Here is a 25069-nt window from a genome sequence, read left to right as displayed (position 1 = left end):
GCTTTTTGCACAGCATCAAGCCCACAAGTCCAATGTGTAGTACAATGCTACCTGGTGGCTTGCTGCAAAGTCAAAACATACCCCAAGTCAGGCTGCAGGCTGTGTGTGCAGTTTTGTTCCACAGCCCTCTTTCCAAGGGCAATATTCCCCTTGGGTCTTAGATGCAGAGAGATCAAACTATGTTGCTGTTTTGATGTTTTAGGTGGGGGGGGAAATGGCAGGCATGCAGTTAATTTCAGGTATGCATCACATTCTGGCAGGTACAAAATATGTTTTGAGCATGTAAAAATGGTTTCTCTAGGCAGTGCATGTTTATGTCTTCCACATGCTTTGCAAAGACATATAAAAGTAAAGTGTGCCGTCAAGTTGGTGTCGACTCCTGGCGACTGCAGAGCCCTGTGGTAGTCTTTGGTAGAATATAGGGTTTAAGAACGTAAGAACAGCCCTGCTGGATCAGGCTCAAGGCCCATCTAGTCTAGCATCCTGTTTTGCACAGTGGCCCACTAGATGCCGCTGGAAGCCACAGGCAGGAGTTGAGGGCATGCCTTCTGTTACTCCCCTGCAACTGGTACTTGGAGGCATCCTGCCTTTGAGACTGGTGGTGGCCCTTAGCCCTCTAACTAGTAGCCATGGGTTTACCATTGCCATCTCCCATGCAGTATGAGATGGTGCCTTTCAGCACCTTCCTATATTGTTGCTATCTGAAATAGGTGTTTCCCATAGTGTGAGAAACATACCAGCAGAGATTTGAACCAGCAACTTCTGGCTTACTAATCAAGTCATTTCCCCGCTGTGCCATTAGGTGGCTTGCAAAGACATATGGGACAGCTAAGTTTCCCTCAGTGTAAACACACTGGAGAAATGAGTAGCCAGCCTCTCACTAAGACACTGTGTGCACATGCTACATACACAAAATTGTGAATGAAGTTAACACAGAAATAGGATCAAAAGAGTGTGTGTGTGTGTGTTTTAAGGTGCAAGTAAACACAGTAAATGGCAGAGAAGAAATCAAGTGGAAAATCCGTTATTTTAATATTGAGTTGGATGGCTGAAATACTCTTATCATGAGTTTAAGGAAATGATGGGATTGTCCCTCCCTCACCTCCAGCCTATAGCATTTAAGTCCCAGCCCACCTCCCTCTCCAATATTTCAATTTCTGCCAAAAAGGTCTGTATTGAACAGATAGAAAAAGAACCCAGAACAGGAAAGGGCTGTCTTTATTCTGTATGTGTCGCTTCCCTCCAGCAGGAAAGAATACTGGGTAGCATCCAGAATACTCTTGTGGGAATATTCAGGCTACTGCACTAGTGTAAGGATGTAGTGCATAGTAACTGCACAAAGAAATTCACCTGCATGCCAGACTAGCTCTTGCACTAGTGCAACCTCTTGCAGAAGCCCATATCTATGCAAACGGAGAACTCCTTATGCAAGATGCATTCAGGTGGTTCCTCTTCAACTAGCGGTAGCAAAACTTTGCAGACTGCCACAACCTCAAAAAGTCGTTCTGCACACGATACTGTGGATGCCACCCACTGAAGATAAAGGAAGGGAGTGCTCACTCCAGGAAGCTGGGCCAATGTTGAATTAGACTTCTTGGAACCTGGAATGGGCTGTCCAGAGTCTAAACACAACATTAGGCTGTTGAGAGTTGTACAAGAGGATCATCTGAGCCAGAGGTCATCGGCTCCATAGGTGGAGAAAGAATGTGTCACGAGTGGCAAGGGCTTGGGAGCTCAGCGCCAGGGTGCCAGGCTTCTTGGGGTGGTAGTGGTGGAGATCGAAGGTGTGAAAGCCAGGACTCCTAGGCTTCCTGTGTCCTTCGTTCAAAGAGCACCCAGCAACACCCCAGCCTGAGTATCTTTGTCCTTCCTTGCAGCTGCCAGCCCCGTCCCGACAAAATGAACAAAGCTGTGCATCAGGCATTTGATTTTTGCAAAGAAAAGTGTTTTTTGTCATTTTGTTGTGTACACAGTATACAATGTGAGTTTTACATATTGAGAGAAAAAAACGTCTCAGACACTAATAATAAACAATAAAAATATATAGGAACATCCAATAATACAGAACACAAATCCCATATCTCAGAACAATACCCTTGAGGCGCGAACAGATACACAGAAATACACGTCGTAAAAAAGGGGGCCTTCCGAGATCCAAATGGGGGAGGGGGAGGGGAGGAGGAGAGAAAAGTCTTTTTTCCCCATCACAGGAAGCAGGTAGGTGTGTGTGTGTGTGTGTGTGTGTGTGTGTGTGTGTGTGAGAGAGAGAGAGAGAGAGAGAGAGAGAGAGAGATCAACTTGGAGCTGGGCTCCTCCAATTCTGGGTGCTCAGGGTTTGGCTGCTCTGCTCCTCTGCCCAAGGGCAGCGCTTTAGCAAGGTTCACATGAGATTAATGGTGCAAAGCTGTTGTCCCAGGAGGTGTCATGGCTCTATGTCCCTCAAAGATTAACCCTGTACTGTGAAACAATTCTGCCCTCTCATTACCCAAACCCCATGGTTCAACTAACCCCACCTCCACACACAGGTTCAAGCTACAATCCTTCACCTCTAAGGTCCAACAGCTATCAGTAACCAAGTTTGTAAGGGAAAGCTGTTAAAACTAATTGCAAGCTTTAAAATATCCAAAAGAAAACCAGTCAGCCCCCTTTCCCTTGTAAAACACTCTATTTTGAGTGGAGCTCATGTACACCAAATTCCACCCACCCCCCATGCACACTCACATACACACTTGCCAACCTCTATTCATCCACAATAAATAATTGGGGGGGGGGTAGAACAGGATCCAGAGGGATGTGGGGAGTTGTATAGATAGAAATGACTCTTCTCCAAACTCAACAGAGGAGTCCCACAACACGTTTCTGTGCTCTTTAGGGTCCAAAATAATTTATGCTGGAGCAAAAAGACCACCCCTTCAGAAGTGGGATTTCTCTCCCCCCTCCAAGTACCTTTTCATGCCTCCCCCATGGAAAACTGAAAGGTGTGCTGGAGACTTTTCACATGCCCGGTTTAATCTGGGTTGCTGGAAAGGAATGAGAAATCTTTGGGAAGGTGGAAGAAGGAAGGGCAAGAACGACTGGGAATGAGATAAGAACGAAGAGGGAGGAGGGGGGAATCAAACTGGGCTAATTCATGGGTCTTTTGAGAGACAGAAGAGAGGAAGCAAAACGGGAGCGTGGGGAGGTTGAGTTGGCGCAGAGAAATCAAACTGGGATATATATGGTGGGAAGAGCTGGGAGCAGGAATGAGGTAGACGTTGGCTGGGAAGTGGGAATCTGGTGTAGGGGCGATGTACATTCAGGTATGGGATTGATCTGGGAGGTTACTGGGAAGATCCAGAAAGAACAAGCTGAGGTGGGTGGGTGTGCACGCATGTGTCTGTATGTGTGTGTGCGTGCCAAGGCAAGAACTGACACGCAGGCTGATCCTATGCATGTTTACTCCACAGTAAGTCCCACTGAATTCAGTGGCACTTACTCTCAAGCAAGCATGTCCAGGATCGTAGCCTGAATGATACAGGGAAATCTGGGAGTTGTGAACTGACAGGTGGGTAGGCAGGGCTAAGACCTAATCCTCTATCTAATCAGAGTTTATTTTAGCATTTCAGCTCAGGGTTAGCGAAAGATCTTTGCTTAGAAGGGGCGGGGGAGAGGGGTGTCACAGAATCTCCCTTCCCCCTCAGTAACAACAACAACAATAATGATTTAAAAAAAATAACGACCTCCTAATGAAAGTTTCAGTCCAAACCAAAGAACGTCACAGCTACAGGTGAGAGGAGAGGAGAGGAAAGAAACTCCTGCGCATTGTTAAGTTCAAGTTAGTCAAATACAATATGATACATAGACTTTTTATCCTATACAGTATATACAGCTGGGGGAGGGGGCGGAGCAGAATCCTGCCTTGTCAAACACCAAAACAGGGAGGAAAAGAACAAAACAGAAACAAAAAGAAGTTATCCTTCCCTCACAGCTCAGATCCAACAGGTACCAAGGGACCTATTTACAGCCCTCTACAGCACCCCTCCCCTGACCCATGTGGGGCCAGTCGAGAAAATCTACAGTCTATAGAAAGGGGGGTGGGTGGTCTTAGGAACTCTTGGTACAGACAGGTTGTTCTGGGTGTGGCTATGCTCCCCCGCCCCCGGCAATTCACCATTGTCTGTTCAGAAGGAATACTGGGAAGTGGGGGGAGTTGCTCCACATATCCAAAGGACCCCAAACTCAGTGGCTCATGGCAGTTCCACCAACGGCAATTGCCCCACAAAGACATGAGGGGCAGGGGTGGGGGAAGAAGAAGAGTGTTCTGGGGGGAGCGTGGGACTCTCTGAAATCAGTTGTGGTTGGGAAAGGGGAACTTGGCAATAAATATTCCTGCTGGAAACGAGTACAGAAGTGATCGCTGCTACTGTGTGGGTGAGTGTCTCCAAAAAAAAGTTATTTGGCAGAGATGGGATTGGAGTAGCTTGGGGGCATGGCGGGAGAGGGGGGAAAGAGGGGTCATATTGCCTGATCAGACTGTGGGTAGTAGAAGCTAGACACTGTATAAAAAGGGTGGCCACTGCACCAACCCGCACACTCAATTCTCGCGAGTCTCCCTAAGGAGAAGGAGAAGGTCCTGATGGAAGAGAAGCAAGACAGAACCCAGGAACCCGGACCCCACACCTGTTTGCACTATCCCCCCCCCGCCCCCCGCCCACTGCCCCCCTTCCTCCCGATGGAACCTAGGAGTCCTGGACCCCAGCCTCCCAGCTCTAAGCACAGACCACCACTCCTTGGACTTTCCTATGGGTTCTCCTACTCTCACCCCACCACAGCAGGGGGCAAGGCTGCTCAATTAGACATTTATACATTTATATATAAATAATATTTCTCTGTACAGCCAGGGCAAAAGGGAAAAGGGGTTTGTCCAACCATTCTAGATTTGATGAGAACCTTCCTCAACACGTTCTCTCTACCATCGCAAAGCTTCCATACCCCACCACCAAAGCTGAAGGCCTGTCCAAGGTCCTGTTTAAAAACAACAAAAAAGGAGGAAAAGAGAAAAAAAGGGGGGGAAGGGGTGGTGGTGGTGGTGGTGAGCGGAGTCTGAACTCGTTGCCTGTAATGGTACCCCTCGACCTTCCTCTCCCCACTTCCTGCTCTGGCTCTGCAGAGGGGCGGGCGTCACGCGGCCCCTCCCGGGGCGTGGCTCTGGCGGCTGCGTCACGCGCACTTGTTTTGCGCCTGAGTCAGCAACTCGCTGAAGGAGTCAAACAGTTTCTCTAGCCACGGCTGGTTGCGCATGCACTGCTGCACCACCTCCTCCTGGCCCAGGTCTTCATCCTGACCCTCAATCGCTGTTGTCTGGAAGAGGCAAAAAAGGAGGTGGTTAGTCAAGGAGCCATGTGCACGTTTCAAGAGAGCTGTGCATGTGCAATCATAGGTCTTATTTATGCCATGCTTAAAATAAAATTAAAACAGAATGCTGTGCTCAAGGAATCCAAATTCTGCAACAAGGATGTGCAAACCCCAGGGCGGGGACACACAGAAACATTGGGTAAATGCATTATTCCCCCCACCCCTTTCGCGGGCACCCACAAGCCATTTTCCCATGCAAGAACTGGGAAATATCACTAAAACTCTTATAAACTATTTTATGGTTCAAAATGATTAATGAAATGCTTTTTAAGGCAAGATTTTCAAATATGGTAGGTGATATCCTTCACTTGTGCAAAATGCCTTCTAATAACTGTATCTACAAGTAGAAACAGTTACAATTTCTGTATACTGTAAGCATGTACAACTTTTAGATGTTCTTGACTGTTACAGGTGTCGCCATCTTCTGCAGTATGTGAAAGAAACAGATCTACAACTGGAAATACATGCACCAAATCAAGTGACAAGCCAACAGGTGGGTGTGGAGAAGCTCACTTCAGTTCATGGAAACCTTCAGTTTTCTGGAGTCCATGGAGATAAAAATGAAAGCTCAGAATCAGAAGCTATTCATCTTTCAGGAGCCAGTTCTGCATGGAGAAAGGAACTGGGGTGGCAGGATTTTTCAAAGCTATATTTATGTATGGTTTTTATTCTGTACTTCAAATATAGACAACTAGCTGACCCCACACACAGCATCTGTGTGGTAGTGCACACAGCCTTTGGCCTCCCCTCCAGAGACTTCGCTTGCCCGCTCCCCTCCCCCTCGCTGCTTGTCCATTTGTGCCCCCCCCCACATCCACTCACCTGGCAGCTGTGGCCATCCAACCCACCCACCTGCTGCTTGCTCTCCCCACCCCACCTTCAGCCCCAGCTCGATCTCCCCTCCCCACCTTCAGGCACGTCTACGAGAATTAATAATAATGATTTTAAAAGCTATATCATTTATTGTTTAGGGGAGAGCTGGTCTTGTGGTAGCAAGCATCACTTGTCCCCATAGCTAAGCAGGGTCCACCTTACTTTGCATTTGAATGGGAGACCACATGTGAGCACTGTAAGATCTTCCCCTCAGGGGATGGAGCTGCTCTGGGAAGAGCAGAAGGTTCCAAGTTCCCTCCCTGGTAGCATCTCAAAGACATTGCTGAAAGTGACTCATGCCTGAAACCTTGGAGAACCCACTGCCAGTCTGTGTAGACAATACTGAGCTAGATGGACCAATGGTCTGACTCAGTATACAGCAGCTTCCTATGTTCCTAGATATAATGATATGGGGTTTCATGTAGCTAATTTTATTTGCAGGATGCATCCTGCAATATTTATTTCTTAGGATGCATCCTAAGAAAGTTAGTCACGTCTAAGCAACATTGAGAGCATGATAATTTAATCATGACCAACAACTCATTAATTTAAACTAGCTGGGCCAGGGGCAGAGCATCTGCACCTCTGATGGCCCGCCCAGCCCCCTTCCCCCACCCATGGTTTCTGGCCGACTTTCAAGCCAGCATGTCCCCTCCTGCCGCTGCCTCCTCACCCCGGCGGCCGGGCCGGGCCCACCTCCTCCTCACCCTGGCGGCCGGGCCTGCCGCCACCACTTCTTCATCCTAGTGGCCATTTTCTCCACGTCCTATTGCTAGTCCGGCAGCTTCTCGCGGGAGCTGCCACACATGGGATTAGCGACGGGTACGCCTCGGAGAAATAGATAGATAGATAGATAGATAGATAGATAGATAGATAGATAGATAGATAGATAGATAGATAGATAGATAGATAGGACTGAGGAATCCTAACTTTACTGTATATGATGTTGGTACACCATTGAAGAATTCAGTGTTATAAAGTTTAAGAAAATATCCAGATTTATTGATAGATCAATAATACTAACTTCTGACCCTGCTTCCTCAAAAGAGTTGGAAGCAGTTTGAAAGAGGGATCGTTGCTTACACATCCCACTGCTACCTCTAGTAAGCAAGTGTTGCAGACTTTTGTTTCTGAATGATGATGACATTATCCTGTATGGGGAAGACCATTTAAATCCAGATAATAAAAGCTTTTTTTGTTTACTTTAATATTAATGGCTTCTATTTTCAGCTCACCACCACCACACTCATTTTCCAAGCTGGCAAAAAACGAAGTGATACTTCAGGTGCAACATCTTTTATGTGTATATTTGTCATTATTACTTGAATAAAACTTTTACTAATTTTGTGAAGGTCAGAAAGATCATCAATAAGTACAAGAATTTTTCCATGGCATTATGATGTTTATGGGCGAGTCCCTTTATTTACGGGGGTTCTGTTCTCCAATTGCAGATAAGGCAATGGGAATGGGGGTGGTTAGGTTCCTGGAGGCTGGGAAAAGGGCAGAGATCAGCAAAAAGGGGGTGCCCTACCATGCTCTGTGGGTCTCCTGCTGTCCAGCAATGCCCCCCGGTCCCAATTCCCCCACAAAAAATCACAGGGGGAAAGTAAACAAAAAGAAGAAGAAGAACAGCCACAAAATGGCTCCTCTTTTGAAAATGGTGGCCAGAAATGACATCAGAGGTCATTTCTGGCCACCCCAACACTTTGGGTATGCAAAATTAACCCTTTCCCCCGGGTATCAATTCCCCAACTGTGGAAACACGGATGTTGGGGCTATGACTAGCAAGGTTTGTCTGTATATTGACCTTATATGTATACAGTTGTACACGAAGGACAGACTTGTAATAATGTTCTCTCTCTTTTTCAAAAGCATAATTTACTCTGGTGTTATTGGTCATGAGGAGGGGCAAGGAGCTATGCAGGCTGGCCACTGAAACCACATCCTCTGATGGCTGGATCCCATCACGTCTCTGGCTTTTTATGTTTTAGTTGCCATCGCTCGCAAAGTTTCAAGTATATCTTGGCTGCCACTAGGAATGTGCACAGAACCGGCTGCCTTCGAGCCAATGGTGGGGAAGGGGTGGCTTTAAGGATGGGGGAGGGTGCACTCCCCTCCCCCCACCACACTTTCCCCCTCCGGCGCTCTGTGGATAGTCGGCGGGGCGGCAGCGTGCCTCCTTCCCACCCTGTTGTTCTACTGAGCAGAAGTGCTATGTGCATGTCGCAGGCGCACACAGCACTTCCGGTCAGTAAAACAATGGGGCGGCGGGACTATTTATCCACAGAGCACTGGAAAAGGATGCACAGTGGAGGGGGAGGGAGTGCACCCTCCCCCATCCTTAAAGCCATCCCTGCCCCTGCATTTGAACTGGTTCGAACGTGGGGGTCCCAAACCTGTTCAGCATTCTAAGAATACAACGCCAAACAGGTTCATGCACATCCCTAGCTGCCATAAGGGCTAGAAACTTTATTGTTAAAAAAACCCAACTGAGATTCTCATGAAGTTGAGCTCTGTGCCTAATCACACATTATGAACTTTTTTCTATTATCTGGATGCACTGCACGACATAAACTGCCCTCCTTACGTCTATAGAACGATGTACCATACTGGGGTACAGAGGAAGGAAAATTCTTCCCTTATGAAAAACCCAACATTTTACCATCGCCATCAAGGGGTCAATTCAGTATTGCCAAACTGTTACTGGCTCTCTCCACAATTGCAACAGTATATTCTGCATCACTGTTGATGGGCTGGGAGACCAAGCATGCCCAATCACCAGGTGCTAGGGAATACCAATGGGAGGGGGCTTGTGGGCTTCCCAGATGCCCGTGGTTGCCACTGTGTGAAGCAGGATGCTGGACTAGATGGGCCTTTGTATTGATCCAGCAGGGCTTTTCTTAAGTTCTTTAGCTTGAGTCAGGGTTTCTTAACCTTGGGCCCCCAGATGTTGGACTACAACTCCCATAATCCCCAAGTCAAAGCCACTGCAGCTGAGGATGCTGGGAGTTGTAGTCCAACAACATCTGAGGACCCAAGGTTAAGAAACTCTGGCTTGAGTGATCCCCTGCAACTTGATCTCCTCCTGCACGTATCGGATACCCCAAGAAATCTAGTGCCACACATCCCAAGACCATCAGCTTTCATTAAATCATTTTAAGAAAACAAGTTCCTAGTCATGTTGGTTAGGAGTTCCTTTCCAAAGCCTCCTGTCCCAGACAATGAAGAGCAATTGCATGGGCACTGGATGCACTTGTTAACCAGGCAAAGAGACACATTTTAAAGTGGTAGTTCTCCTATGTTTAATGGGGGTGCGGAGTGGGGGTGCGGAGAGCAATTGTTCATATCCAACCCCAGCACAGCAACCCACAGTTGCTGGTGTCTACCTTGTATGTTTCTTTTTAGACTGTGAGCACTTTTGGACAGGGAAACATTTTATTCCATAAGAACAGCCCTGCTGGATCAGGCCCAAGGCCCATCTAGTCCAGCATCCTGTTTCGTACAGTGGCCCACCAGATGCCACTGGGAGCCTACAGGCAGGAGCTGAGGGCATGCCCACTCTCCTGCTGTTACTCCCCTGCAACTGGTACTCAGAGGCATCCTGCCTTTGAGGCTGGAGGTGGCTTGTAGCCCTCTGACTAGCAGCCGATGATAGACTTCTCCTCCATGAAGTTATCCAAACCCCTCTTAAAGCCATCCAGGATGTTTCCTGTCACCACATCTTGTGGCAGAGAATTCCACAAGCCGATTATGCGTTATGTGAGAACGTACTTCCGTTTGTTGGTCCTAGATTTCCTGGCAATCAATTTCATGGGATGACCTCTGGTTCTAGTGTTATGTGAGAAGAATTTCTCTCTATCCACTTTCTCCACATCATGCATGATTTTATAAACCTCTATCATGTCTCCCCACAGTTGTCTTTTTTCTAAACTAAATAGCCGCAGGTGTTGTAGCCTTGCCTCATAAGAAAGGTGCTCTAGGCCCCTGATCATCTTGGTTGCCCTCTTCTGCACCTTTTCCAGTTCTACAATGTCCTTCTTTAGATGTGGTGACCAGAATTGGTGACCAGATGTGGTGACCAGAACGGAGCATTGGTTCCACTTACCGTGAAAGCTTCTTCTGGTTGCTGCAGCCAGGGGCATCTCATTGGTTTATCCCTTCTAAGGAGCTCCAGGGCAGGACAGAGTTTATTGGTTAGAAAAAACAAGTCCCGCCTACCCGAGCCCGAGGGGGATAACTCCTCCCCAGTTCTTTCGGGCCGAGAGGCGGACTAGGATAGCATTCTGAGGAGAATTTCAAGAAAGAAAAAAGAAGATAAACATGCAGCTGGGGGCGAGTCATGAGGTCGATCTCCCCGCAGTTTGAAAACTGAGCACCCTGGTCCTCGTTCGATACTAGGTCAGAGCGCCATAGCCGGGTGGGCCGAGATGCCCCTGGCTGCAGCAACCAGAAGAAGCTTTCACGGTAAGTGGAACCAATGCTCCGTTCTCGGTTGCTGACAGCCAGGGGCATCTCATTGGGACATACCACAGCTAGCCAATACAGACGGGGGTGGTCTGACCTATGATCGTGGAAGGACCTGTTGTAGCACCCGTCTCCCAAAAGCGTCTCTGGCTGAAGCATATTCATCAATCTTGTAGTGCCTGGTGAATGTTGAGGCGGAGGCCCACGTGGCCGCTCTGCAGATTTCCTTGACGGAAGCGTTGGTGGAAAAGGCAGCCAATGTTGCCGCCGCTCTCATTGAGTGCGCTACTATGGATGCCGGCGGTCTGATGCGCTGAGATTCATAAGCCATAGAGATGCAGGCTTTTATCCACCTTGCAACTGTTGCAGACGAAACTGCTGAGCCCATGGAGCGTGGGTAGAAGGAGACAAACGACGTGTCTGAGGTTCTAAATGAGGCGGAGCGCCTGATGTAAACCTTGAGACCGCACCGTACGTCCAGCTTATGCCATTTCTTCTCAGTGGGATGAGTTGGACGAGGACAGAATGATGGTAGGAATATGTCCTGTGAGAGATGGAATAAGGATGTCAGCTTTGGGCGCCTGAAGGGGTCCGGGATGAGTCGTACTGCATCTTCGAGGAAAATGCAGAAGGCTTTGTTCACAGATAGGGCCCTTAGTTCCGAAACTTGCCTGGCCGAGGTGATGGCCACCAGGAAAGCCAGCTTAAAAGTCTGTATTCGTATAGGGATGGAGCGAATAGGTTCAAAAGGTTGAGACTGGAGATCCCGTAGCACTATATGCAGGTCCCAGGATGGGAACCTGTGGACGGTAGGAGGGGAGAGGAGGGAGGCACCCCTCAGAAAACGACGAAGGTCAGCTTGTGCCTGGGCTATCTGGGATTCTGTGCCCCCCAGAAGAGGGAGTAAGGATGCCGCTTGACGTTTCAGGGTGTTAGGGTGCAAGCCTTTCTCCAGGCTTGCAGAAATTGGAGAAGATGTTTGATGGATGCTGAGCCCCTGGGTATGGAATGTCGAGACGCCCAGCGTAGGAACATCCTCCAAGTGTATCAATAGACCCTCTCCGTTGAAGGTCGTCTGGAGGCCAGCATAGTGCTCAGGACAGCGTCAGAGAAACCCTTCTTCCTGAGGAGGCGCCGCTCAGTCTCCAAGCGGTAAGGCGCAACCAGGCTGGATCTGGGTGAAGGACGGGTCCTTGTGACAGCAGGTCGGGAATTGGAGGAAGTTCCCATGGTAGAGCAGTTGCCAGGTGCAGTAGTTCTGGAAACCAAGGATGTCTGGGCCAAAATGGGGCCACGAGAATGATTTCCGCTCGGGTGATGCGAATCCTGCGTAGCACCCTCGCCAGGAGCGGGGTCGGCGGGAAGGCGTATAATAGGCCTACTGGCCAGGGAGTTGACATTGAGTCGGTCGCGGTCGCGCCCTGGCATGGGAACCTTGATATGAACGCTGGTAGTTTCGTGTTGGTCAGGGATGCAAATAGGTCTAGTATAGGGGTACCCCACCTTTCCGTGATCTGCTGGAAGATTCCCGAGTGGAGACTCCATTCTCCCGGAGAGACGTCCGAACGGCTGATCCAGTCGGCCACCACATTGAGTTCTCCCTTCACGTGATGGGCGATCAGGGATCCCAGGTGTTGTTTCGCCCAAGATAATAGGAGAGTCGCCTCCTGGAACATGGAGCGGGATCGAGTCCCTCCTTGTTTGTTGATGTAGGCCTTGGTTGCCTTGTTGTCTGTTTTTAGCAACATGTGCCTCGCTTGAACAGATGGCTGGAATGCCTGGAGAGCTAACCGTACGGCTCTGAGTTCCCTCCAGTTGATGCTGTGAGCCTTTTCCTCTGGAGACCAGAGGCCCTGGGCGGAGAGGTTCTGAAGTTGGGCTCCCCAACCCTGGTCGCTGGCATCTGTAGAGATGATGATCCTGGGGGGGTCCAGGAATGGTTTGCCGGGCAGGAGGTGTGCTGGAGTCAGCCACCAGTTGAGGGATGACCTGACTGGATCTGGTAGGTCGAGGAGGCATTTGGATTTCTGGGCGATTGCCTGCTGGTGCGGAAGGAGGAACCACTGAAGGTGGTGAAGGTGGAAGCGAGCCCATGGCACCGTCTCCATCGTGGCCACCATCAGGCCTAGAAGTCTTGCCAGAGTGTTGAGAGGAGTCCTTTTGGCTGCCAGGACTTGCTTCACTTTCGACTGGATGGTTAATCGCCGGTCTGTGGGCAGCGAGATGGTAGCAGCTGCCATGTCTATCATGACCCTCAGATGACGGATTTGCTGAGATGGAGTCAGGTGGCTCTTTTCGAAGTTGATGGTGAACCCGTGGAGATCCAGGGCTGAGAGCACAGCGTCTAGGTCCCTCTGAGCTTCTGGCCTGGAGCGAGATTGCAGAAGCAAGTCGTCGAGATACGCATAGGCCCTGATCCCTTGCATGCGCAGGTGTGCCATCAGTGGGGCGAGGACCTTTGTGAAGACGCGGGGGGGCGGACGAGAGTCCGAACGGCAGTGCTGTATATTGGAAGTGCCGGCCCGCGTATTTGAAATGTAGATACCTTCTGCTGTCCGGGTGAATTGGGATGTGAAGGTATGCCTCCTTCAGGTCTATTGAAGTCAGGAAGTCATGGAGGTGCAGGGCTTCTGCTATGGACCTTAAGGTCTCCATGCGGAAGTGGTCCTTGCGAACCCATTTGTTTAATCGTTTTAAGTCCAGGACCGCCCGTGGATCCGTCCTTTTTTTGGCACGGTAAACAGAATAGAATAGACCCCCCCGCCCTCCTCCTGAGGAGGAACTGGTTCGATGGCCTTGATTTCCAGGAGGTGCTGAATGGCCTGGAGCATCCTTGAATGCTTTTTGAATGCCCGTGACTGCGGAGTTGGCAGAAACTTGAAGGAGGGGGGAGAGATGAACTCTACCCTGTACCCATGCCTGATGATGTTTAGGACCCATTCTTCTGAAGTTGAAGCTTCCCATGCGTGGAGAAACGCTGACAAACGCCCCCCGTGCCATGTAGGCCTTGCGTCATTGTTGTGGTTGTCTGGACTTAGAGGAGGGGGGATTTTTGAATGACCCCGTGCCTCTGAAGGATTGGCGAGGTCTGTTCCAAAAGCCTCTCTGTGACCTGTAGTCCGATCCTCTGAATGGCCGGGAGCCTCGAAAGGACTGAGTTGGCTGCCTGTATTGAAAAGGCTTGCTGGGCACGGGTCTATCAGTCCTCTTGGGAGTGGAGGTCGGCGTGGTGGTCTTCTTGTCTTTGGATTAAATTAAGACGTCCTGCAAGGCAGATTCCCCAAAAAGTTTAGAAGAGTCATAGGGTACTGAGGTGAGGTTGATTCGAGATGCTGAGTCGACTTGCCAGTTTTTTAGCCATAAGTGTCGCCTGCCCACCACCGCGGCTGCGGATAGCCTGGCAGAGAAACGAATGGCATCTAAGGTTGCATCCGTCATGAATGCCTGGGCTTTCTGAATTTTTAAGAGTTGTTGGCGCATGTGGACCGGATCAGAAGGTGGGTTACTAAGTAACTTATCCACCCATAGCAGGGAGGTGCGGGCTGCCATAGAGGCGGTCGAGGTAGCGCGTGTCACCAAGGCTGAGTTATCGTGTACTCTTTTAAATGTGAGCTCAGCCTTCCTATCCCCTAGATCTTTAAGTGATGTTTCACCATCCTTTGGCACCAAGGAACTGAACACCAATTGCACGATGGGCGCATCGGCACTGGCCGTTTTAAGCATGTCAGATGCTTTTTGTTGGAAAGAGTAGAATTTATTGGCTATGGCCATGGGCGTGCGATTTTGGGTGGGCAGAAGCCATTCTTCTTTCACCACGTCAGAGAATAGTTCAGGCATAGGTAGTAGGAAATCCTTGGCCTTTGCTCTGGGAAAAACTAAGTCCCCCTGAGTTGTTTCCTGCTCTTGCGTGGGCTTGGCCTGTAGTCCAATTGTTGTTGTTGTAGTTATTATTATTATTATTAATTCAATTTCTATACCGCCCTTCCAAAAATGGCTCAGGGCGGTTTACAAAGAGAAATAACAAATAAGATGGCTCCCTGACCCCAAAGGGCTCACATTCTAAAAAGAAACTTAAGACACACACCAGCAACAGTCACTGGAAGTACTGTGCTGGGGGTGGATAGGGCCAGTTACTCTCCCCCTGCTAAATAAAGAGAATCACCATGGTAAAAGGTGCCTCTTTGCCCAGTTAGCAGGGGGAAATGATTTTTGTCATTAGAGGGGAGTAATCCTCTGCCACAAATAGTCATTGGGACAGAAATGCGGGTTCCTCCCCATCCCCATCTGACCATTCGCCCTCCTCCTTATCTGGGATTGCATCTGAGTCAGGGTCAGGGTGCTGGGGTTCCAGCGGGGGTTCCCCTTCATGGTCAGAGTCCTCAGAAGAGTGAGGGTCTGTATCTTGGAGAATGGCAATGACTGGTACCAAGTGTTTAGTCTTGGTCTTAGCTTTCTTAGGCGGAGGTGGAATGGATGCGCTGTCAACGGGTTCAGGGCTGGGTGACCTGTCTCTAGATTTGCGCTTAGACTTCTTGGATTTAGGTCTCTTGCGTGGCCTAACCTGGAGTACGGTATCAATTATAGCGTTTTTAAACCAGGCTTGCCATTCGGGTGGGATAGTTCTGGGCAGAGAACATACTGGGCTCTGGCTGGCAGCCGCTACCCCGGAAGCTAGGCTCGGGGAGGTAGCAGCAGATTTCACACTTTTTCCGGTCCCCTCTTTGGAGGAAGCAGATAGCTGGGCACCCCCATCCCCCGTTGTCCCACAGGTACTTGCGGTTACGCGTGCCCTCTCTGCCATGAGGAGTTCCTGTGCCCGCAGGGAGATCGCTCTCATTTCTTCCGAGGTGGGTGGGGGGTATGCCACCGGACGCCTCCTGAAGCAGATCTCCTCCAGTCTCTTCGGAGACTCTATCCCTGCTCTCCTGCAGGCCGCCACAACCAAGCGCGTCTCGCGGCCTGAGGGCGGGAGACGGACGGAGGGCTCTACAGCGCGGGACACGGGAGGCGGATTCGCGGCCGGCACCCACGCAGCTGCAGCAGGGGGTTCGGGCGGGGAGATAGCGGCCGAGATTCCTGCTGTTTGTGCCACTGCACGTTCCGGAGGCTCTGAAGTGGCCGGAACGGCTAGGTGCTGCTCAGCGGGGGAGCGCTCCAGCTTCCCGTTGGTGGGGTCCGGAGGTGCCGGCAAGGCTTGCAGCCGAAGAGGCGGCTCCTGGAAGGGTCGGGAACGGCCCGGACCGAAGTTTTGCTGAGCGGGTCCCCTGGGGACCAAAACTGCCTTTCTGCCCCCAATCAGCCGCTCCATAAACAGAGGAGCGAGGAAGGGAAGCGGGGGGGGGGGAGAGGTGGAAAGCGAAGGCAAGAAGCTGCGAGAAGCTTTAAAGTTGTTGGGTTTTTTTGTTATTTTTGGTTTGTTTTTAGAAACATAAGGCAAGAGGTAAAAAAGTGAAAAAGTAAGGGGAAAAGAGTGAAGATTGGATAAAGGACAGCAAAAAATGCTGAGGAGCAAGAAAAAAAGCTGCCGTTGGAGCTGCCGAGGACAGAAAGAACTGGGGAGAAGTTATCCCTTCGGGCTCAGGTAGGCGGGACTTGTTTTTTCTAACCAATAAACTCTGTCCTGCCTTGGAGCTCCTTAGAAGGGATAACCCAATGAGATGCCCCTGGCTGTCAGCAACCGAGAATTCCTTTTTCTTTGTAAACAGAACTTTAAGAACTTTTTGTTGTTGTTGAAAAGGAGAATACCTATAATAATTTTTTTGAGCACAGGTTTGCATGGTGCCAAATATGCATACCTGGTAGATGGAGACTTCCTTGCAGTCAAGACAGACCAGTTAATGCAGCCTGGATTCCACCTCAGATCTGTCCACTCTGTACCTTGATGTAACAATGCATGCATTTGTGTGTTGGGGTTCAAGCTATGCTGCAGGAAAAGACGCAAAGGGGTACATTCAAGGTGTCACTTACCTCATCCTTACAACGCAGAAAGGTGTGGTACTTGTAGTGGTGAAGGGAATGGTACAGAGTGTAGAAAAAGGACTTCTCCACTTCCACACTGAATTCCTGTTAGCAGTAAGGTCAAAAAGATGAAGAAGAAGTGGGTAGGAGGAAAATTACTCAAGGAAATCACAGCCAACTTCTGTTTCCTGCTCCTAAATCAACAGCCTCCTAATTTCCATATCCTTGGAGCGTCCCAAAATCGCATAATTCCCTCCTCAAATGATTCGCAATAATCTTCAAAAATAAAAGCAGGACCTGTTAAAATTCTCCTCCTACTCACAACAACTTCCTCCCCTCTGGCTTCCCCTTCTGCCTCTGCTAAAATTAAACCTCTTCTTCCTGTTACTATGGTCACGTCTTTGCCGCAGTGCCTGGAACCTGAGGGTCAACCTTAAGCTCTGGGCCCTGAAGCATTCAATAGTCTCTGTTTCTCTCTGACTCCAACGAAAGTCTGACCAAACCATCCAGCACTATAGAATGGACTGTATCACTTGGCATTTTAAAATGCCCCCTGATGAGTCCACTTCCTGCAAGTAGAAAACAAGCATGCAGGGAGTGGGGTAAGGACAGAACCTTTCTCCATGGTATGCTAATTTAAAAATAATAATACTTGTAGACAATATTTATGTAGGGGATCATTGGAAGATGATCTCCACTCTGCAGTCTGAAATGGTACACTGCTCAGCCTACCCACCTCGACTCACCTGCACGTGTAGACCAGGCCTCCCTCACCTGCCTTTACTGACCAACTCCTGCACAGAAGACTCCAGACAGGTCTCCTGCTACCAGTTCCCTCTGCTCCCTTTTCCTGCTCCTGTGCCTGAGAGTTCAAGCCATCCCACACCTGGTCCGCCCAAAACACCTTTTTCTACAAAGCCTGTTACTAGTTAACTCTCCCTTAACTCTCGACCTTCGCTATTCTTTACCAAGTTCCACCTCCTTCCCAGTCCATCCTCCTTAAAACTGCCATTGCCTTCCCAACACAGACTGTGTTACTTTTGCTGGCATTACATTATTGCTAAACAGCAGTCAATGATAGCAGCAGCAAGAAAATTCAAGTTTGGGGCATTCCTGAGAAATAGGGTGGCAAGGAAGTATCAGACTGAAGTTGCCAGAACCCCACCCCACCCCCCAAAAACAACAACACCCCAAACGAACCAGGAAGTGTTTAAGTTTGAACCATTTATATTGGAAAGATGTGTTTCCTTTAAGGATATTTTTAAAAAATTCCTAAACTGGACATCATAGATATTAAACTACAGTCTTTAAAAGTGTACATTTTACTTACTTCTATTAACTCTCATTTATGAAATCAAATGTTTTATTTTTTTTAATACACTTTAGGTTCTGTAAAAATGTTCCGACTGCATGTTTAAAAACCAATTATCTGTACAGTATATTTGTTTTATTTTCTAAATGCTAAAGACCTTTAAGATGTGAAATATTTAAATTGTCACAAAATTTAAATTTTGTCTTCAAAAAAGCGACAACGGCAGAAACCCAAAATATCTTAATAAGTTTAGGGTTATTACTATGGTTAAAAATACACAGTCTGCCTTTGTTCTGTTGACACACTCGCATTTACCCAGTCCCCAGTTTCACTGATCCATCCTAACCGCAAACCTGGAAACTGTAGTGCTGTGAGGTGCTTAGCACCTCTGAGAATTAAGTGACAGTGGCCAATACTCAGATTAACACACAGGTGGAGACAGACAATTACCAGCAATCTCCCCTTCCTAACATAGCTATCTCTATGCCTCTCAAAAATACATACATCCCTCAGGGTGCAAGAGCCTCAGAGACACATTTTTGGCAGGCATAGGTGCTGCAGGGAGAATAGCTGAAAATCATTTCTCTGCAGTTGCATCACAAAAAATACTCTTCACCCATAAATTGTTAGTTTGCACGTTGGCCAGTGTTTCCAATGTACATCTTAGATACAAACAACTTAACTTGAGACCTATTAAGGCTGTTGTATATCTGTAATACAAGCAGACTTTAAATGGGTTTAAACTCCTTTCATGATCTTTCCCAAGAAGCCCTAAGAAAAGAAAGGTTTGGTTCCTGTCAATTTCCATTTTTCTTCAGTGCTGAAGGGCAAAATGGTAATGGCTGCTTCTCCTTCCTGAGTCAGAAGATGGACCAAAAAGCTTCAACAATATCCACAGAGTAGGAACTTTGTTCCTCAGAATGGACCTGCTTTTGACAGAGGAGAGTACATGAATACTTGGACAGCATGCAAATTCTGTTCCTTACACCTGGAGGTCCAGGATGGGAACATAAAATTAGCATGCTTGGCAAGGTACAGCAAACTTTGTGAAGAACTCTGGTCTTGTGGTAGCAAGCATGCCTTGTCCCCCTAGTTAAGCAGTGTCCACCCAGGTTGCATTTGAATGGGAGACCACATGTGAGCACTATAAGATATTCCCCTCAGAGGATGGAGCCACTCTGGGAAGAGCAGAAGGTTTCAAGTTCCCCCTCTGGCTTCTCCAAGATAGGGCTGAGAGAGATCCCTGCCTGCAACCCTGGAGAAGCCGCTGCCAGTCTGTGTAGACAGTACTGAGCTAGATAGACCAAGGGTCTGACTCAGTATACGGCAGCTTCCTATTTTTCTATGCCAGTACAGTCCCATGGTGGTTCTGGGGTGAACAGAGACACAACACATGGTAAGATATACTTCTCAGCAAAGAAGCAATGAAAGATAACTTTAAGCAAACCTGATGTTCTTGGGCCATTTGAACTCCATGGCTGATCTCTATTTTCTGGATGAGGTTTGGTATTTCATAGGACATCCATTTCCCAACAACTCCACTGAGATGCACTAGTCCATGTCCTGGTGGACCAAGGACGCCTGCCTAACGGAATGGGTCCACCACACCGTCATGACCACAAAGCCAACATACGGAAAAAGGGAGCTCATTGCTAAGAGTTTGCAGCTCTAGGCTCCCTGGGGAAACATTATACTGTGTAAACTAGTTGAAAGCACAGCAGTGCAAAGGGGCCTCTGTAATTTCATCTTCAACAGTTGGGTCAAGGACAGGTAATGTTAACGATGAAGGTTCGTGTCAACAAACAAGAGGACACAAGATCTCAGCAGTCAAGATTCTGCACTGGAGTGCTCTTTATCTGCTATCCATAACAACAGATGATGCACTATGTAGAACATGAAAGCCAACTAGTTCAGCAGGCAAGCAAGCAAACAAGCCATGTAGGCATTCAACCCCTTGATTTTCAAAGCAAATCCAGATTCAGAGGCTAGATCTTGTCAGATCTTTTCACCTCCCCTGCAAATAACAAGTGGGCCTGCTCCTTTGCATGGTTCTAGCCAAAAGGGCAGAAGGTGTCCAACTCAACAGAATGGCCTAAAAAGGTGCCAACAGCCTTCTCAACCCACCCGGCTGATTGTTCAAGTCCTGAGGCAGAAAATCACTAATGAAGAAGCTATTTTCAGAAGTACCACCACACATTTGAAGGCAGGTTATGGTTTTGGACCAGACCATAAAAACTTCCAAGAAAGACAGTTCTGCTCTCTCAGACTCCATTATTCCATCTGAATCCCATCTGTTGACAGGTGGCAACACAGAGCTTAAGCACCAAAGCTTGACTGCTGGGCTTTATAATAACTGGGTTCCCAACCCACTTGCATCCAGAAGGAATTCTATGAACAAAATATATAATGTCAACTGAAGAGGGAGAGCAGGCAGTGTAGTCTGAACTCCAAGGCCAGGATCTCAATGGTCCTCAGGTTCCTGTGGGCAAGACTATCTCAGAGGACTGGTACCAACCTCTTGAAGAGAGAGAAGTAGCATTAACCAGTGTCATATATGACACAGGAAGTAGGACGTTAATTCTATCCCTCCTCACATACTGAGGATTCTGAAAGTTGGAGTGCAAATCAATCTGTGGAAGGTTAACATAGTCCTAAGAATCCCACATAATCCACTTTGGAGCCATGAGGACAATCTTCTTGAAAGAGTTAAAAAGTCAGTACATCTTTCCTGATGAGGATGATGATCTCACTTTCAGAACTGGGAACTCTGCTGATGAGAAGCACCGTTATTCCACTTGAGAAAGATAGGCCTCGGTCCCCCCTTTCTTCCAAATGTGTACCACAGGACATGAATTCTCTTACTTTGTTGCCCCCAACCTGGTACATCAAAAGAAAAGAAGCAGAAGAGGTTGCACGTCTGCCACACACTAAAATCTTACCTCAACAAGTCAAGGCTGTGTAGGAGGAGCGAGTGGGTCTTTTTGTCACCCATTGCTAACGCAGGAAGGGAATCTCTAATACACTCACAGCTGAAGCTCTGCATATCGGTGGCTTACAGGTCTGGTGGGGTGGAGCTGTCAATGGCTCACTCAAGAGAAAAGAAGCTATACAGGTGGAGCAATGCACCTTGGGGAAAAGCATCAGCTGCAGGTCTGCAGTGCGGACATATATCTTGGCAAGGCCTCCTTTGGGAGATGTGTGTCACAAAAAGTTCTGTCAACTGTTGACCTGGCATGGAGAGCAGTCAGTGAACGCCATCTAGATATGGATACCTTTTGGAACTTGCCTTGCACAATTGTCCTGCTTGAACAGATGAAAAAGAAAACTTGACACTCTAGACTTCTGATGAATTCAGTGATGCAAGTGGTAGACTACCCGGCACTGCTGAGTAATTCTTTGGAAAAATACTCTGCTATGCTCAAAGAGAAGGATTTTTCCCCTAGTTAGGGCCTCATGGGATTGTCCTTCTGTACTGATGTTCTGTTTCTCTCTCCCTGTGCTTGTTGCATAATCCACTGCATATGTGTCAGAGTTTTGTGGCACAGCTTTCCAATACAGGAAGGAGGAATGACCATTGCCTTCTCAGCACTGATCAACTGCAATTTTGTGAGTGCACTGAGAATTCTAACAGAGGTCCCTAGGCTCCATCTAAACAAACTACTGCTCCCAGGATTCAAAGGGAGAGACCATGACATTAATTATCCCTTTTTAGGAAAAAATATTTGCACTGAAAAGTTCATTGGGAACCGTGAATGATATTACAAATGCAGTCTCATGACTGTAAGCAGCATTTTATCCCAGATGTACAGGAATGATGGGAGGTCACTGGAGAAAACAGAACCCCAGACTTGCATAAAACATGGTCACTGCTGTGATACTGCTGTCTAGGTGTAGGTGTTGATTTGTTAGGGGAGAAGAGGACAAAGCTTATTATCATCAACACACAAAGTATGGAATTACTACCTGTCACAAGGTTTTGTGGCAATGAACAGAGGTAGTTTGAAAAACACACTAAGCAAATTCATGGATGATAAATTTGGAAGCTCTATGTTCAGAGGGAGTTTCCTTCTGATGACTAGAGACTGAAAATACAAACAACAAGAAGAAATGGCTACTGGCCGACATACCACACATGCCAATGGAAGTACATTGTGCAATGGTGGGGATGCTGTTTTAAGTCATTGCGCAACACCGTGCAGCAGCCCTGGTAGGTCCCAAATGCCAGCGTACTGCTGTGTGGAAGTGTCAGCTGCTGCCTCCACATCATGTCTGTGAACCTCCCAGAGCCTTCAAGTTGGTCACTATTGAAAACCACGATCCTTACATTTTTAGATCTTCTCCCATCCGGCCTGACAGTTAACATAAGAGCCATTCCCCAACCAGTTTGGGAGATGGTCAGAACGTTATGACTGCAAGCCCAAAGGGCAGTGATGTCAAGCACACTGGTTTTTGGGGCAAGTGGGTGGTTGCTGTACTCGGCTGTTCCCTCCAGCCCACACTGTGTGTGCAACAGCACTGCTGGAATCTCCCCTAGAGGAGTCACTATCGCACATATACAGCTTGTTGCCATTGTGGCCCTTTTGTTATTGTTTAAACTGACTTCTGATTACTTCCATGAGCAATTTCCCCCCTCAGTCATATTCTGGGTTCTACAGGGTGGATGGTTGGCGGGGGGGGGAGGTTTTTATTAAGAACACGGTATTTCATTTATTAGAAGTTTAATTTATTGTTTCACACATTTATATCCCAACCCTTCAGTACACACTATTTCAAGGGCGGCTAACGCTCACAGTAAAACCACTGCTACCTTGCTGTCCCTACAAGAACAAGAACCTCCACTGCTAGCTGGTAATATGGGAGTGAGGAGAAACCAAGCACACCACCCTGACTTCTCGGAAGGAAGGGTGGGGCATACAATGGAATGATGAATCTCCATCAGATGACCACAGATCCTTGACGCCACCTTGGCTCCTGACCCCTACCTGCGGTTTGGATACATTCTTCTTGAGTTTGTTGAGTGTCTTGCGGTTGTAAGGTTCACCACCTGGGCGTAACTTGACTGTGGTGTCACATGTCTCGGCGTGGAGTTGAGGAAACGTGTGGAGTGCCTCCTGAGTGGAGAACAAAGTATTAACCATGCAAAGTAGCGTTCAAGTCAGGCAAAATATGCAGCCTCACCATTGTTATATACCCCCAAACAGTTGGGATGCAGCCAACTAGACATTCAAATGAATAATTTAAAATAAAGGGGTGGGGGAGGGGTCCTGAGTGTCAAGGGCACCAACAAAGAATGGAGCAGGGAATAGCTACTGTGCAAACTTGAGAGGCTCAGAGAGAGCCGATTACAGGTAGAGGGGCCGAAGAAGAGGAGGGGTACCCCTGCAGCAAGTCTGACTAGGAAACCTCCTTCCCTTGAATAGCAACCAGTGCATCACTGCCCAACGCAGAAACCAAGGGGCTACGATATCTGGTGCCATACAACTTGTACCAGACTCTGAGCCACAAGGAGGGAATTACAAATGGGACATAACCACCAGACTAGTACCCTCCTAGTTCTGGAAATGAGATGACCCCCCCTCCCCACAAGAGTCAATCCTATAACACTGCTTGAGATAGAGCATCAGATCAGTCTGGGTAACCTGGCACTGAAGGATGCTAATCAGGCTATTCCTCTATGCCTCTGGACAGTTTCTTCTGTTTTCCATTCCTTCTGCCTCAGGAACGCCCTTCTTTTGGAAGGAGGAGGGGAGGGCATTGGCCTTTACCTGTGCTCAGCTCAGGATGTCCGACAATAGGGGGCAGAAAAATTTAACTGCCCCATCCTGGTACACATTTCCTTCAACTCAACAGTGAGATGTGCAAAGCTGAAGCTGACTCCCACCATAAACCAGCCACATACAAATTGGACTTAACCAAGCTCTACTCTTTGTTTGGCCAGTGAGCCTTCCTGCGTGGAAGGTTTCATGATATTATCTGGGGCTAAGAGTGCAAGAAGACACTCCAGAGGGGAAGTTATGTTGTGGAGCCATTTGCTACTGAGATAAACTGGAACCCCCAAAGGCAGCATCCAGACTAATTTTAAGTGGGTAGAAGTCTTTTCATGTTGCAAACAGGAGGGGTTGTGAGTTCCATATGAGCCAGGCACTAAGGGCCTCAATTCCAACCCCAGATAAGCCACAGGCACATGACAAACTTTTCAGCCTACTCACTCGCTCACACACACCTGTTATGAAGGTGAATAAGGAAGAAATAATCAGCTTGAGCCTTACAGACAGGGAAAACCATATCTCTAAAATCAACATAATAAAGCTTTCCACCTGTCCAATTCCCATACCTGTAGTGATGGATTAAGAGACACTCTCTTCAGCACCTTTTTCTTGTGATCGTTCAATATCCCATCAATCTTCCTCATGGGCGGGAGATAAAGTTCATCTGTAAAAAAGATTATCAGAATGGATTAAGGTCAAAACAACATGTCCAGGGGGGTGGGGTGGGGGTGACACCTGCGCTTAAGACTTGGAACACCAGACATTCTGCACTAAGAAAGTTTATATGATCAGAGTTTTGCACAAGCAAGGGAAAGTAGTGTTCAGAATACCACACATTTGCTTTCAGAAGATGCTGGACAGCCTGGGCAGGAACTAGCTTTCTTTAAAAGGAGATGTTTGTGGTAATACATTAAACATAATCGTTTCAGGTCCATGGTCTATCTAGCTCAAGATGGTCAATCCTGACTGGAAGCAGTTCTCCAAAGTTTCAGAAACAGGTCTCTCTCAGCCCTACCTGGAGATGCTGCCAGGGATTGAACCTGAGACCTTCTGCATTCAAAGCAGATGCTCTACCAATGAGCTAAGGCCCCATCCCCTCTGGCATACTGTCTCTGAACTTGGATATTTCATTTAGCCATCAGGGCTAATAGCCACTGTTGGATCTAGCCTCCTCCATGAATATATCTAATTGCCATCTAAGGTAGTGGCCATTACCCCAGCTTGAGGTAGTGAATCCCATACATTAAATTATGCACTACATATGAAGAATAATTCCCTTTTGTCTGTCCTGAATCTCCTA

The 25069-nt window shown here is 48.0% G+C and overlaps 1 protein-coding gene across 1 annotated transcript in view; it reads right to left on the bottom strand.

Annotated features, from left to right (window-relative positions):
- Positions 1 to 1008: 1008 nt before the first annotated feature.
- Positions 1009 to 25069, bottom strand: part of PRR12 (proline rich 12) — a 51089-nt gene continuing 27028 nt past the window's right edge. Inside the window, exons 11-14 of the mRNA XM_053260462.1 lie at positions 24336 to 24433; positions 22984 to 23112; positions 16699 to 16794; positions 1009 to 5340 (exon numbers count right to left, since the gene is read on the bottom strand). Coding sequence (XP_053116437.1) covers positions 5200 to 5340; positions 16699 to 16794; positions 22984 to 23112; positions 24336 to 24433 — 464 coding nt within the window. The 3' untranslated portion in view covers positions 1009 to 5199. The remainder of the gene's footprint in view (positions 5341 to 16698; positions 16795 to 22983; positions 23113 to 24335; positions 24434 to 25069) is intronic.

The sequence above is a fragment of the Hemicordylus capensis genome, chromosome 6, assembly GCF_027244095.1.
Source record: "Hemicordylus capensis ecotype Gifberg chromosome 6, rHemCap1.1.pri, whole genome shotgun sequence".
Lineage (NCBI taxonomy): Eukaryota > Metazoa > Chordata > Lepidosauria > Squamata > Cordylidae > Hemicordylus > Hemicordylus capensis.
The sequence above is the reverse complement of the archived record's forward strand: the minus strand, read 5'-3'. Positions and strand labels throughout refer to the sequence as shown.